Consider the following 14,828-nt stretch of genomic DNA (forward strand, 5'->3'; position numbering starts at 1 on the left):
AAGGAAGATAGGCGTAAGCCTGAGTGTCTGCTCCCAATTGCACAGGATGCTGATAACTGCATCTAGTAATAGAGGATGAAGCACAAGTGCCTTTCCTGGCTATTACTGCATAGGTTTAATAATTGGCTGTAAGTAAAATTTTACAAAAGTTTAAGATTTTTCAAACCCAAACTTTGTTCAGGGTCACATGCAACCAAAAAATCAAACATAATTAAAACACATTTATCACTTATTCATGACATATAATATACATTGATGCTTTTAAAAAACCAATAAACAAAATTATAAGCATACAATCGAGATTCAAAAGTGCAATATTTTGTACTTGGGCTTACTTCCCCCGAAACGAAGCCCTCGAGAGACCGAACCCAGTCATAGCGGATGGATATGCACTCAAGTGTAACGACGGCTTCCGATTGGCTGTTTCATTTGCTGATATGCTGAGGGTTCATTGTGTGTACAGAAAGATGATCTGTTTGATGGGCATTTTAGAAGTATAGCCAGTCACAAAAAAGTAAGATTCTTTATGGATAACAACTTCTTTTTGTGTACTTGATGCGTCGTTTCAGTATGGATTCATATACTGTTGTCAAACAAAATCATATATACTAAAAGAAGTCGTTATCCATGAAGAATGTATGTAGAGATGTTGGGTTTGGAAAATACATGTTCTCTGAATTTGCGCTCGATCCAATCAAAAATCATGTCAGTAGAGATGGTAGACTACTGCGTGGCTGGAATCTGTCAATCGTCCACGTACAAAGCAGGACTTGAAACTGACAAGAGTTTGCACCAGTTTCCATCAGATCCAGTCATCCGAAAAAAATGAATGTAGTTTGTTTGCAACTCACAGACATAAAAACATGTCATGTGTATCACACGTGCCTAATTACATAATGTGGCAGACACGGGACTCGGGTGCACAAGTCATAAATCAACTTATTTTCTTTATGTCGTATAGTCTGATAGGTGTTAAGTTCAAATTGCACGTGGTCAATGATTGAAGCTGTGTATTGCATGTTGTCTTTAGCAGACAGGCAGACAGACATATAGGTGTGATTAAACCAGACACTGAGCTTTCTCTGTGACAGAGACTGCTTACGACAATCAACAAGTTGTTTTACGTAACAAGTAGATTATTTACTTGTTTGTGTACACAACCAAGATTAGACTACTGCTCCCGATCTCAGACGCGGGGCATGCATACTGTTTCAAGCTCCGTGAACCTATTCACTGCGCATGCGTTATGGAGGCAGCGCAGCAGAGCTGTTGAAACCAGTTTTCCCCCCAGCGCTGGGGGGAATTTAGTGAAACGTTTGAACTCCGATTTCGCGGGCTTTTTTTCATCGCGTTTTTTTTCAACTTTATGGGTTGAATTGGCATTTTTTATGATTTGTTTCGGCAAGTGCATACCGAAAGGTACCAGAATCTGCAAAGTTGTGTTTTACGTTGCATGTGACCTTTCACTTAAGTGGCAATGGATGTAAGTTTGTCATAAGAATAATGCCAGACATCTACTTTGTGTTTTTCTTGCAAAGCGGTCATGCTAGGAACCTTTTGATATTTCTAACATCATAGTCCCCTAAATTGTAGTATCAAGAGTCCTCAGCATTAGCAGATATGGTAAATCCCCTTCAAAGGTTTAGTTGCTTCTGTACTTTTCTAGTTCTTGGACAAAGGCATGTTTTTCTTAAGATTTTCTCTTCATTCTTTTAAGATGTGTGTCAACGCTGTAGCTTTACTTGTTTGGGAAAATCATTACTGCAAATGGAAACATTAAATTGTAAAGCCATGACCACATAGCTCTTGGACGTTAGTGATGAAGTGTTTACTAACACAGATATGAAAGGCATAAGGGAGTCTAAGAATCAGCAAATACCACATTTGTTAATGGAAAGATTAGAGTTCTTTGCATCATGACAAAACGCTCATGGTAATGTATTGTGTTCTACCACCTCTATGCAGCTGCATCTTTTGAAATGAAGGCTTGTGCTTCATAGCAGTGAAAAAATAGTTCTATAAAACCAGTAGTATAAACCATGAATTTTATTGGAAACTTTACCTTGTATACCTGTCTGAGTCCATTGAATACCATAAGTGATATGGATAGAAAGCACTGTAACAGATGTTTTCCACCCAGATTTAGTTACTAGTTAAATAATAAAATGTACTGTCAGGTCACATGTCTGGTGATAGTTACATTGATTAGTAACATGACTGCTTTACGAAGGGTAAGCAGTATCATGAATCTTGCATCTGTATTTGTCACTGTATACAGCTTTTTAAATCACTGTTTTGAACTGGTATTTCCTTGTTTACAGGTACAAACTTACAGTTGTTTTGTATCATGACAGTTGTGTGGAGATTTGCCTTGTCATGCAAATTTGATATGAAATGGGTCCTTCATTCCCATGTGGTACAGATTACATGTGATGAGACTTGATAATTGCGTGATGAAGAAGTATTCCATTCTTTGCATGAATGAAATAGCTTGCCCCATTTTGCATAATGTTCTCAGTCCAGCTGGACAGTGCCAACTGTTCTGAATCAGCATGTGGTAAGATAACATGACTGTATGATAATTTCCACTCCTGTGTGAAATGTAGTCCCACTGGCAGAACCCTGGCATATGGCTCTACTTACTACCAACAATCTGGGCTGGGAAGATGTATACAGATAGTCTATCAGCCGGCTTTGTTTCTGTTGTCATAGCAACATCTGCCAAAAATATTAGAAGAATTTACTCAAAGTTCCTTTGGCTCTTGTCCTGAGCAGAAGGCAAACAGTGGCAATGCGAGTCCCAAGGTGGTGTGGATATTAAGGAATGGATTGAGTCACTGGTCAGTCTCTGCAGCCAGATGGCTTCAGTGCCCCAGTAACGCGTGAGTCGCAAGGTTATTTCATGACGAATCCATTTATTGATCCTTGGTGTAGGCGATGTTGGGCTGGTCAATTTGAGTTGTAACTACAGAAATAGCTTCTCATACAGCAGCAGCTGAAGAAAGAACAGCGAACTTCCTACACATCATATAGTCAGTCTCCTACTGAAAGTTTGCATCTAAATCTTGAATTTTGCCATAGGATTTATGTGATGTTTCAGGGAATATGTACCCAGGCCTTTATTGTTTATTGGCTGCTTTTGTTTTGCTCTTGTTTTGCTTTCACAATTGCATTGGGCAGGAAAGTGTTACTATACTGTTTGCAGGAAATATTTGATTCTGCTGGTCCAGACTTAGCATTTACTATCGTTTTCATCATATTTTTGTTAAGGATATACTGACTACCTTTAACTTTTGAGACTGAATATATTAGTCTGTCTGTGAAATAGTGGCTTTGGCTGCAGATTGTTACTTTGGTTGAAAAATTTGGATTTGTTATGCTGAAACAATGTTAATAGGACAAAAAATTTTATATTGTCTTACATATGATAATATATGTTTAGGTTTTGTACCAGTCTGAATGTGTGCTTGTATCATAATATTTTCTTAACCGTTCATTGTTGTCAGGACATAGTTTTGTAACGGTAAAGCCATATTTTGAAGCAATGTTTCTAAAGCTTGCCATCCCAAAGTATTGTAGAAGGCCTATCTCTTTATGATAGATTTGCCATTAAGTGCATTTTGTAAGATATTAGATTATTCCAAAATGGTTGCGATGTAGTTAAATGAAATGTTCAGGCTGAAATACCTTGCTCAAGTTTACGCTTTCAAGAACCAAATATTTGTAGACAAACCCAAATAAACGATGCACGACTTACTGAAATTTTTTTTTTTGTTGTTGCTTATTTATGAAACGTATGCTACCTGTCAAACCATCCAATAAAAGAAATTCATATGTCAGTTCCTTACAATTTTTAGCAATTACTATCTTTATGGCACTGGATACATCACAATTTGCTTGGTTAATTGCAGTAAGTCAACAATAGTGGCACATATCTTGATTAAGCTGCGAGACGGGTAATTTGCTTAATTAATTAGTGTTATTGTGTTGGCCTCAATCATTCTGTTATTGGGGCAGTCTGTTTGACTTTTTTCTTTAAACTTAGCTTTTTGCTTGCTCCTGGTTATCTAAAACCATACTGTGTGCATGAGATTTGAAGTTGCGTGTATTTATATTGACACATAAAGTATATATGATGTTGACAAACTATAATCTAAGTGTGTGGATTTTCTAGCCTGGATATGATCTTTGCACACCATTGTGATATGGGTGGATTATCACTGTGGGCAGGAATTAAACAAACTATGCAGTTAAACTAGTCATGCATCGGTTTGGTATTTCCCTGCATCAAAGACCAATTCATTATGTATATAAGAGAACCTTTTTTTACTGCTTACTACTAGCAATGGCCTTTGATTGAGGATTACACCAGTGGTCTGTAACAGTAGACAAATTAAAGAGTTAGTGACAACATGGGTGGTCCAAGTGTTACCGTTCAGATGAAACATTTATTTTACAGTATATCTGTCAAGGGTGACATCTTATTTGAGGGCAGCCAGCCTTTTTGGTTGTAGAGTAACATGTAAATAGGACAGTATTTATTGACTTGCACCAACATTGCTTTCCTTTTGAAGCATACTTTGCTGGGTTGTCACCAATGTACTTCTAATTAATGCAGGGTAATTGCTCTTTGGAGGCATTGGAATTGTCATGGTTTGTTTCACAAAATTGTCAGAAGGTTGTGTACTTAAGGTCCCAATTTAAGGATGACTTGGTTTTACAGTTTTGTGCTGAGGAAGATGTTTCAGGATGTACTACATCTGAATGCCTTGTTATTAAAAATTATTGATTTTAAGCACATACGATATTGAATTAAGGAAACATTGTAAAATTGGTTACTTTAGTCAATATGGATGTCATTGCTATTGCAGTGTAAGTTATGTCATGGAATACTGGATTGATTGTTAATATTTGATTAGTGATTGTAAGCTAAATAAACACAGAAGAGTGGATCTATGTTGATTCAATGGTCATTTGAGAAGGATGTATCTGTGATAATGTATATATACCAAATTGTGATGGTCCTAATCCAAGCATGTAATAGACTTCTGTTTGATTGATCAAAACATGTAACATGTAACTATGTTTGCAAGAAAATTCTTACTATCAGATAATGATTCTGACTAGTACAATCTTGGGCTTGTAAATTGTATAAAAGCTGTTCCATTTGACATTTCAAACTGTTAGTGTGAACTGAATGGGATATGGTATAAGCAGGTAAAATCTGTTTACATTATGGAAATGTTTTGGTTTTCATGGATTTTCATAGCATCTTGTGTATGTCATATGTCATATGTCATCAGTTCATGGGTATTGAGGAAATATTATTATTGTAGCATTGAATGTTTAAGTGGTAGGATGGTGGTCAGATCTATTTTACTTACAACGATCATGACAAAAATGATTGATATGAGAAAATGTGGCAACTGATGTTCAAGGTAGAAGGTCTCACAAGTCAAGAATGTCATTATCACACTGTTGTATTACTAGTTACTTCTAAGTCGGTTGTGACTAATGCTTAATGTATGACACATAGGTATAGGTACAGCGTTGTCAAAGGAAAGGTGTACGAGCTGGCACACTATTGATTGTTCGAAGAAATGAATATGATTATTGTTACTCATAACTGTTGGTGTAACCCTTCAAGATTGTTGTGTGTAGGCTAACTTATTTAAAATGCAAAAAGTAAGCCTTTTGCATGTAAATAATTTTAGTATGTTTTAAAATTGTTAGCCTCCTTTGACCTTTCTATTTCCTTGATTGCTGAGTTTCTTTGTATGTGGACATTTGAAGCTGTTTTTTTTTGCTTGCATTATGTATGAATATGTGTTAATGATGAGCAGAATTATAAATTGTTTTAGTTTCATTTATTTTTTTATATGGGTTTCAAAATCTTTGTCAGGAGAAATGGTATGTTTCACTCAACTTTCAGCTATCAAGCTTTAGTATCATTCAAGCGTTCATTTACACATATCTGAAATAGCTTTGTATTACTGCAAAAAATATTTAAGCAGCTGAAACCTTACATACAATTCTTGCTTTAGTTTCTATTCCTGTAATTTTCATGAGGCTTCATGAGCAATTTGTGTCTGTCTTTAGATTTCTAAGATCTATCAATCCCTTGTGAAACAGGATAAAAGCTGGTTGCATGAGATTATTTCTTCCATGTTATGCAGAAGCTTCGACATGCATGTGAAGAGGAAAGATGAGAGTGGAGTATATAGAGTAGATGGGGAATGTGAAACATCCTAGCTTGTCTTATCTGAAATGCTGAGCAGCGCATTCCAACAGCCTCCACATTGCTGGTCATGTTGCTTACTTTAAGGATATATGATTATAACATGACAGTCACACATGCCTCGGTGACTTGCAGCTGAAGTACATATGTATGAGGATGACACATGATTCAGATGAACAAGTTTGAATAGTCCTGGAATCCATGCTCTATAATTTTAGACTATTTTCATATAATTAGTGTATTTCATGTTTGCTCAAGTACATACAACCATATTACCAACTCACCCAGCAGCAAACATGACAGAGAGAATCGCTTCTCATACAAGTATAATTTTCTGTATGATACAGCCCATTTAAGGGTAAATGTTAAGATATTAAAAAATATTTCTTAAGTTTTACAGTCGTTTGAGAACAGTTTATCTTCAATCAGTATTTTACAGCTTCAGATTCATGACTAAACTCATTTGTCTATTAAAAATTACTTGCTAACATTTACTGAAATAATTACATTGTAATGCTCTCCTGGAACACAGCGAACATAAAATAAATGTCCCATCCAGCTTGTTAACTGTGTCGGAACAAGGTCAAGCTCTGACAGTAAATCTATCAGTGTTAGCACCTATGCCTCTAAATGAAGGAGATGTTTAGAATAAGCAGCATCAAAGCATCAGAGATGGGTCAGGAAAGATGAATTTCAAAGCAGTTTTTCAGCTTCACTTCTCTTCTTATCATAACTGTTGATCAGTCTGGATGCACAATGTCAATTGGGTCTATTCAGATTTTGCAGATATCTCTCAGAGTAATAAACTAATGCCCCTAAATCTGTATGCACCTGATACATCAGTTTATTAGCTTACTAAAAAGAATGAGGTACTGGAGTAAAGGCTGTTACTGTTCCCATGTTTCTTTGGATTTGCACTGAACAATGTTGTTAGTATATTGTAGGTATGCCACAGGCAGTATCCTAACAAGTAGTGTTACTGTTTGTCCACATTAACAGTAATGAATCCATGCTACACCACTCAGAATGACAGTGTTTCTGTGTGACTGATTGTTAGTCAGGCCTGAGAGAAAAATTTCACCCCACTTACGCTAATTATTAAGACAAGAGTCTTACTAAAACTGTAGGCAAAAAAATCTTATAAGAACAGACAGATGAAAACTGTTGGCATTCTAATGTGAATACACTGCCATTTAAAAATTTGCATGCATAATGGTAGGTATGTGTGGGATGAATTATAGAATATTATGTGCCAAGTCGGGAATATATCTCTAATTGTGATTGCGTTGACATTAATTTGAATACTACTGTATGAGCTGTGATGTCTTTGGTCTAAGCCGAATAATGTGCAGTTTTATATAGGTATTTAAAATATGACCTATTGTCTTTCAGGATCACGGTGGCAGGGTAAACAGCAATCATGACGGAAATTGAACAGATGGCGAACAATGTGGTTCGCTGGGAACCGATTGATGATGATTTTGATGCCGGTAACAACTCCTCCCGCCTTTTTGAAAGATCCAGAATCAAGGCTCTTGCAGGTAAGGAAGGAAATATCTACTGAGTGGGTCACTCTTGTATAATATAGAATCTGAGGAAGATATCTGATGATCAGATATGTGCTGTTTAGGAAAGGTTCACATAAACATGTTGGTTGGTTTTGACACTTTGTATGTAGCCCTTGTGTTAAAACATCTTACTCGTGCCGTTACATAGTATTACTAAACTGCTGTGGCTATTAGGTTGCTTAGTGGATGAAGTTTTGTCTTGTCATGCTAATAGCAGCATAAAATCATTCTTAAATATACTGTAGTTTAAAGATAGAGGTGATTTTGGTTTAATTTGTGCAGATGTCTTGGTGTTTAGTTGAAATGCTTGTAAACTGTATTGTGATTAGTACAAGGTCAGCAGGATTTGTCCAGAATGTTAATTACATGCAACAGCTGTATAGAACTCGGTAGTCTGGTTTCATTGTTTTGAAGCATCACAGCTTTACCTTGCTCTAATTCCTGCAAAAGAGAAAGTAAATGAAACCTAGCTATGCAGCAATGTTCTGTCCAGCTCTGGTATTAAGTGCCCTGATCAATAATGTACTGAATAATATGTACTGAATATTAATAGCCACCAGCGGCAGACTTGGAACATTGATAATCGTTACGTCTGTAGACTGGATCATGTGGATAGTGGCAGGTTTAGCTCATATTGACCACACTTTCTGTGAAAGTCAGATGAGAGATTTTATGCAAGGACTGGCATGTGGAAAAGGATTTTAGCTCTCTTGGAAATGTTGTAAAAGTTACTGAGATTTCTAATGTTTTTAAAAACTGTTATTGCATATGTATTAAAAAAAATGTTATTGCATATTTAGTTAGTTTCTCTATAGAAATTTGTAAAAATTTTAAATAGACATATTAAGTCAATATTAGGTGTCTCATGAAATCAACATAACAAATGATACTTAAGTCCACCTGATCTGTTTGCCTTAAATAAAACAGATTTAGGCAGTTGAAGTGAGTTTTCTGTTACTATCAAACCCAGGTGATTTTGGAAATGTGATATGTGAGTACAATCTCTATTCAAGCTGAGTCCCATGACAGTGGTGAATAACAACAGTGTTTGGGCCCAGAGTCCTGCTGATCTGGGCTTTTCACCTTATATTTATATATCACTGAAACCCAGGAAAATAGTGCTCCTCATATACAATAGCAAAGCAGCATGTGATACCAGGGAGCAACTGGCTCTCAGGAACTCTAAACTCGTAGCTGATTCTGAGTGATGAGAATAACCTACATGGCTTCTTGCACAAACAGGATTGAAGTATTTTAGTTAGCCTTTGCTGTCCATTTGGAATGACTTTTGCAAGTATTGTTTATCAACTGAGTACTGTTTCAAGCTGGCTCTTTAGGTACATGAACCTAAAACCTAAGTTACTGGCATCGGTATACTCCTAACACTAGTCTTGTTGGAGACATGTAAAGGTATCTAGTTTTCATTGGCTACAAAAATATTGTATGCAACAATATGGATTTAGGTAATAAGTACATTTTCAAGGGTGTTGATTTGAGAAGAGTACTTTCTTTGGTCATTCTGATTTGTACAACAATAATGATTGCATGGTATAGGGATTGGGAAATGCAAGGGGCCATCGGCCCTTTTGCACTTTGGAATGAAAAATGGCTTATTAATATTTTGAAGTTTACTATTGATACAAGGGCAACGGTGCATTCTAAATTCAGAAAATGGCTAATAATCCTGAAAATGGTCCCTGAAAATGGATGGTACTGTAAATTGATGCAGGTTAATGTTACACTTCTGTAAAGCTCTGCTTACTAGCTTCACTGGAAGATGGGTTTTGAATAATTGATTTCCATCAAGCCTGTTGCTCCACTGTGTTACTGACGTTATTGATTTTCTGTAGGACTAACCAAGCTTAGCTGACGAATTTATTTTGCGGACATTTTGTAGTTCACATATGATTTTGTTATCCTAAATGTATGCAAGCTTGGCAGCCAAGGTTTGTTATGTCAGTACAAATTTGGTATTCATCATGAGATTGTGTTGGTTATTTGTTGTTTGCTCACTTTTTAATTTGCATCTTCTCTCCAGTTAGTGACAATTTGAAATTGTGCAATTGCTGAATTGAATCAGTTTTGATTGCAAATTGAACTTGCTTTTTGTGTATTGGCAGGACTGCAGACATATTTATATGTTTGATAAATATCCATCAAATAACCACTTATAATACTGATCTAAAACAGACAATATGAGCATGTTCCAATAGAAGAAAGTAATTTTTAATGTACAATGTGTTTTTCTTTGGAATGTGTCTGGGTTATCATCTGTGACCTGGCATGCATGTCTCATCTGTCTACCTGTGGGCTGGTACAAGAAACAGACTATAGCACGCTATGGATTACAATTGGGTGACTCATCCCCAGACCTGCCTCACTGTACTCTCTCCTGTTGAGCGGGCAGAATGTCAATATGGGAGATGCATTTATGAACATGTCCTTGTATGAAACTCTGTTTACAGCCCTTAGCAATGGGCACTACAAACTCCACAGTGTCCAGCCTCCCTTTTGCATCAATTCTATTGTTCCCTGATGTCTTGTCGGGGTCTCAGGTTGCGGGTCACATGGCTGGGCGGACCTGTCCTATTGTTATACTCATTTGTTGGGAATGTGAAGGTGATGGTATCAAAACAGTCTGTATTAGCCACAAGCTGTTGTCTTTTTTGTATTAATTTGAGGTTCAGGATTATTGAATTTCCTGACCGTCACACTTACATTTGTTGTTAGTAAATAATGCTTTGTGGAATCGAAAAATGCAGATGTGAGAGGTTAAACTTGAATTGAATTCCATATCAGAGTTAGCTCCAAAGTATAGTAAAGTGTGAAGTTATCATTATTTCAGTATGATAAATGACTTACTGCTCTCTGCAAGTACTGCAGTTTCTGAATCTATTCCATTTAATTCATGAATACTACTAACTTGGATGAATGTTTATGGTTGTTTTTCAATTGTTTTGTCACAATGGTTAATGGCAGCAGTCTTCTAGAGAGACTAAGTCAACAGTTTATTTGAGTGTCCCTGTCCTTGTTTACAGACTCAGACAATCTTGTTGACTGTCTTATTGCCCAATTTGAAGTCCGTGCAGTTGCAGCATTAACACATTTAATTTCAAGTATTATTCAACTTCATACATATTTTGGAGGGCAACCTTATCTGAATTTAAGCTGGAGAGTTAATGAAATTTTGATGAAACAGTTATCAAACAGTTACGTTTCATTTTGTGGAAAGGACCATTTCCTTTAACATCATTATTTTTGGTACCAGAAACTCATTGTTTCAGTGCTGCATTTATAAGGAAATGTTTCGACTGGTTAGTTTTAAAATTGCAATTGAAAAAATGTCATTTCATCTATCAACTGAGGATATTAACAACATTTTTATCCTTTCACCTAAGGAAAGCTCTATCCAGATCCTGCTAGTGTTAGCTATCTAAATCCAAGGCAAATGATTAAGTGATTAACATGATCTAGATGAACCTCATCTGAAAGGTCAAACTGACACGGAAAATGAAAGTGATTTGTATATCTACTGGAAATAGAGTGGAATACAGTGAATCACTAAAGCCTCCAGTTGCATTGTAATACTGCCAAATGTCATCCCATTTCAACTGTTTTTAGCTCAGTCATCTGAGAGGAAGTGTCCCAATTATTTTGGTGAGACCGGAAGTTTGTATCCCCACTGACTGTTTGAACAGCACCACCCCCTTGCATTTATTTAAACTTGTGGAAAAATCAATACTTTTGATAGTTTTCATGTGAAGGTGTCAGACGTAAACAGCAAGGTTACCATGATTGATGGATACTAAGCAACATGTAGTGTCATGGGTAGTTTTATCAGATGAAGGAGTTTGTACCCACTAGAGATTGTGTAACGGCTCATAGCCGTGAGTCGACAGGCAGGCGGTTTGGGATGCTTACATCCTGTGCTTTCTAAATGGATTACTAATGTTCAATAGCAATATGGAGTACGTCAGAAATTCTCCAAAGAGCACGGATAGATTCATTCAAGGAAAAATTAAGCAGTTGGCAGGTAAAGTAGTTCCGGGAGCATTTTGAACACAAATTATATACTTTTTCCCTTAAAACTGATCCCAGAATCAGAGAAAGTGACCTTTTATGAAAGGTGCTCATTGAGCATGTTATCTAAAGTATAGCTTGAAAAGGGCAGATTGAACATTCAAGCTATACGGTTAATAGTTCTGTAACCTTATAAAATGCAGGAAGGTCAGACGCTATCACGAGATGTATTGGTGTTCAGTTAACAGGTTGTGTCGAGTTCACACAAGATAGCTGTGGCTTGAATATGATAATATGCAGTGTAATACCCAGGTGAAAATAACTTCAGCTAAATTTCATCTCAAACGTGTCTTTACGTCCAACTTGGGTGTCAGAATTTTGTTTCATCTTAATATGGAAAGTGGGTTACTAACAATAGCGTAGCAGATCCATATTCTTAGAATTAATTTTTGTTGTAAATGTCATCACAGATTATTTAATGTTATTTTGGTCCTGTCTGCAGTGTGGTATTTAGTGATAAAGAGTCATAAGAATAAAAAGGGTAGTCCAAGGCAATTTTTTCCCCAAAAATGTAACTTGAGAGCTTGTCAGTTATAGGGATGTCTTCAGAAGGTGTTGCATTAGAACCATATCTAATGTAGCTGTGTTGCAGCACCAATGACACAACACTGACAAATTGCATATTGATTTTTTGTGCGAGATTTAAAGTGAGGTCAAGTTACTGCTGAATATGAAGTGAGATTACGCCTGTTCCCAGTGCCTGATGGGATGGCTTGCTGTGGCATGATAATCTATTTCATGTCAAGGGAGATAGCCTTCTTATCTTTCTGATTGTGAAAAACGCAGACTGAGTGTGACCTCCTTTTCATGAACGAAAATTGAAACTAATTATTAAAGAATCTTAAAAAACACATAGTATTTGAGTTTTAGTACTGTGGGTGATATCAATTGGGCTGATGACCTCATTGATAAACTGAATACTGTTGAATGAATGATGGCCTCCTGGGTCCAGGTTACTGCCTTTATGATGAGCTCATTGATGGACAACAGTTCCCTTCTTTGGTGGCTGTTTTCATTTGAATGATCAAATCATGTTGTATCATTAACGAATGATAGAGTACTGTTGTGCCATGTGCGAAAATGTAGTAAATAGATTGTTGTCTTTTTTTTTTTTTCTTTTTTTTTTTTTTTTATTAAATTTCATGTTGCCACAGCACAATTTCAGATACAGAGCTCCAGAATACTTGTTTAAATATTTGAATCCATAATCATTCCATTTAATATGTCAGATAGTAACTAATGCAAAGAGCTTAGTTTCTATATGAAATCCCTGTCAGTATAAACTGTCTGAATTTATGACTGGTCTGTCTTGATGTCTGAAGAAACAGTGGTGCATATTTTTCTGTTTTATAGGCACTTGCTGTGTAGAGAATATATATCCATAGAGACGTTCATAAATTGGTCATAATGTAATCAAAATAAGTACTGTAAGCCCTCAAACCCCACAATCATCAGTGACAATGTACAAAATAGTTTACAAATTTCCTAGCCAGTCAGGTTCTCAAAATAATTCATTAGTCCAAAATTTGAATGTCGACACAGGTTTCATCATTAAGTTGCTAGTATGATGAACCTATCCGGCCATAATTCTGAATGATGCGAAAGTGTGTTATGACTTATCAAAACTGTATATACTAGGGGAAACAAATAGGGGATCACATGAAATGACAAGTGTTCCTTCATTTTTTCACAAGGTTTACGCTTAAGTGTTGTATCACATAGCTTGTGAAGAGACCTGGAAAAAATAAGGGAACATTTGTGCTTTCATGTAATCCCTTACTTTTCTGCCTCAGTGTATTTACTAGTTGACCTCATGAAAATTCACCAGCCAGTCAAACAACTGACGGGATTTACTGGTCTGACTCGATTTTTACTAGCCTTGGTCATAAAATGCTATGATGCACTAGTAAATTGATTTCGTGCATAATGGTACATGCATCACAACCCTTCAAGTGAAGTGATTTTTATTCATATATTATATATTGTTTATTCCATGCCATTTCAGATGAAAGAGAACTAGTACAAAAGAAAACTTTCCAAAAATGGGTAAATTCTCATTTGGTGAGGACAGGAAATCGCATCAGCGATTTATATGTGGATCTCAGAGATGGCAAGATGTTGATGAAGCTCTTGGAGGTCCTGTCTGGAGAAAGACTGGTAAGTTTTATTTGTTTTGCACACTCTATAGTGCTACATGAACATAACAATTAAGAAGATTCTCTTCATGGCTGACAGTCGTAAAGGAAAGATGAAAAAAGGATCTTTAGGTTGATATCTAATCATCCAACCTAACTGTGGTAATGGGTGCATAGTGGAGATATTAGATTAATAGGACAGGTGGTAAAATTGATGACAGCATTGACATAAGATTTTTCAGTGTGTTCTTAAGTCATAATGAAAGTTACAGGTCTTGTTATTACTCAAGAGTTAAGAGTTATATGATTTGAGGCAAAGCAGAAAACAACCCCACCCCTTAACATGTGAATGATGGTGTAGAAATGACATTGTGCTATCTTTTCTATTGCAGCCTCGACCTACAAAAGGCAAGATGAGAATCCATTGTTTGGAAAATGTAGACAAAGCCCTTACCTTCCTACACGAACAACGTGTACATTTAGAAAATATGGGAGCCCATGATATTGTTGATGGCAGCTCCAGACTTACGCTGGGTTTAATATGGACCATCATCTTACGATTCCAGGTGAGATTAATTATTTACAGATGAGCACAATCCTACCTTTGCCTCTTTTACAGTAAGATTTTACTTTATTACTTCCATGCTTGGAAGGGTCTAGACATGGATACAATGTGGGAAACCCATTTCTGGTGTCCCCTTGTAGTGATATTGCTGGAATATTGCTGGAGGCAGCATAAAGCTTAAACTCACTTTGTGCCTGGAAGTGTTAAAACATTTTAATTAATTCAATTTCATTCCCATGACT

At 36.3% G+C, this 14,828-nt stretch overlaps 1 protein-coding gene across 20 annotated transcripts in view; it reads left to right on the forward strand.

Moving 5' to 3' along the window:
* Positions 1-14,828, forward strand: part of LOC137293937 (spectrin beta chain-like) — a 103,496-nt gene that overhangs the window by 41,312 nt on the left and 47,356 nt on the right. For all 20 annotated transcript variants that reach the window (XM_067824803.1, XM_067824808.1, XM_067824801.1 and 17 more), the window contains exons 2-4: positions 7,631-7,779; positions 13,892-14,043; positions 14,414-14,587. In XM_067824803.1, the coding sequence (XP_067680904.1) occupies positions 7,659-7,779; positions 13,892-14,043; positions 14,414-14,587 (447 nt within the window). In that variant the 5' untranslated portion in view covers positions 7,631-7,658. The remainder of the gene's footprint in view (positions 1-7,630; positions 7,780-13,891; positions 14,044-14,413; positions 14,588-14,828) is intronic.

The sequence above is a fragment of the Haliotis asinina genome, chromosome 8 (assembly GCF_037392515.1).
Source record: "Haliotis asinina isolate JCU_RB_2024 chromosome 8, JCU_Hal_asi_v2, whole genome shotgun sequence".
NCBI lineage: Eukaryota > Metazoa > Mollusca > Gastropoda > Lepetellida > Haliotidae > Haliotis > Haliotis asinina.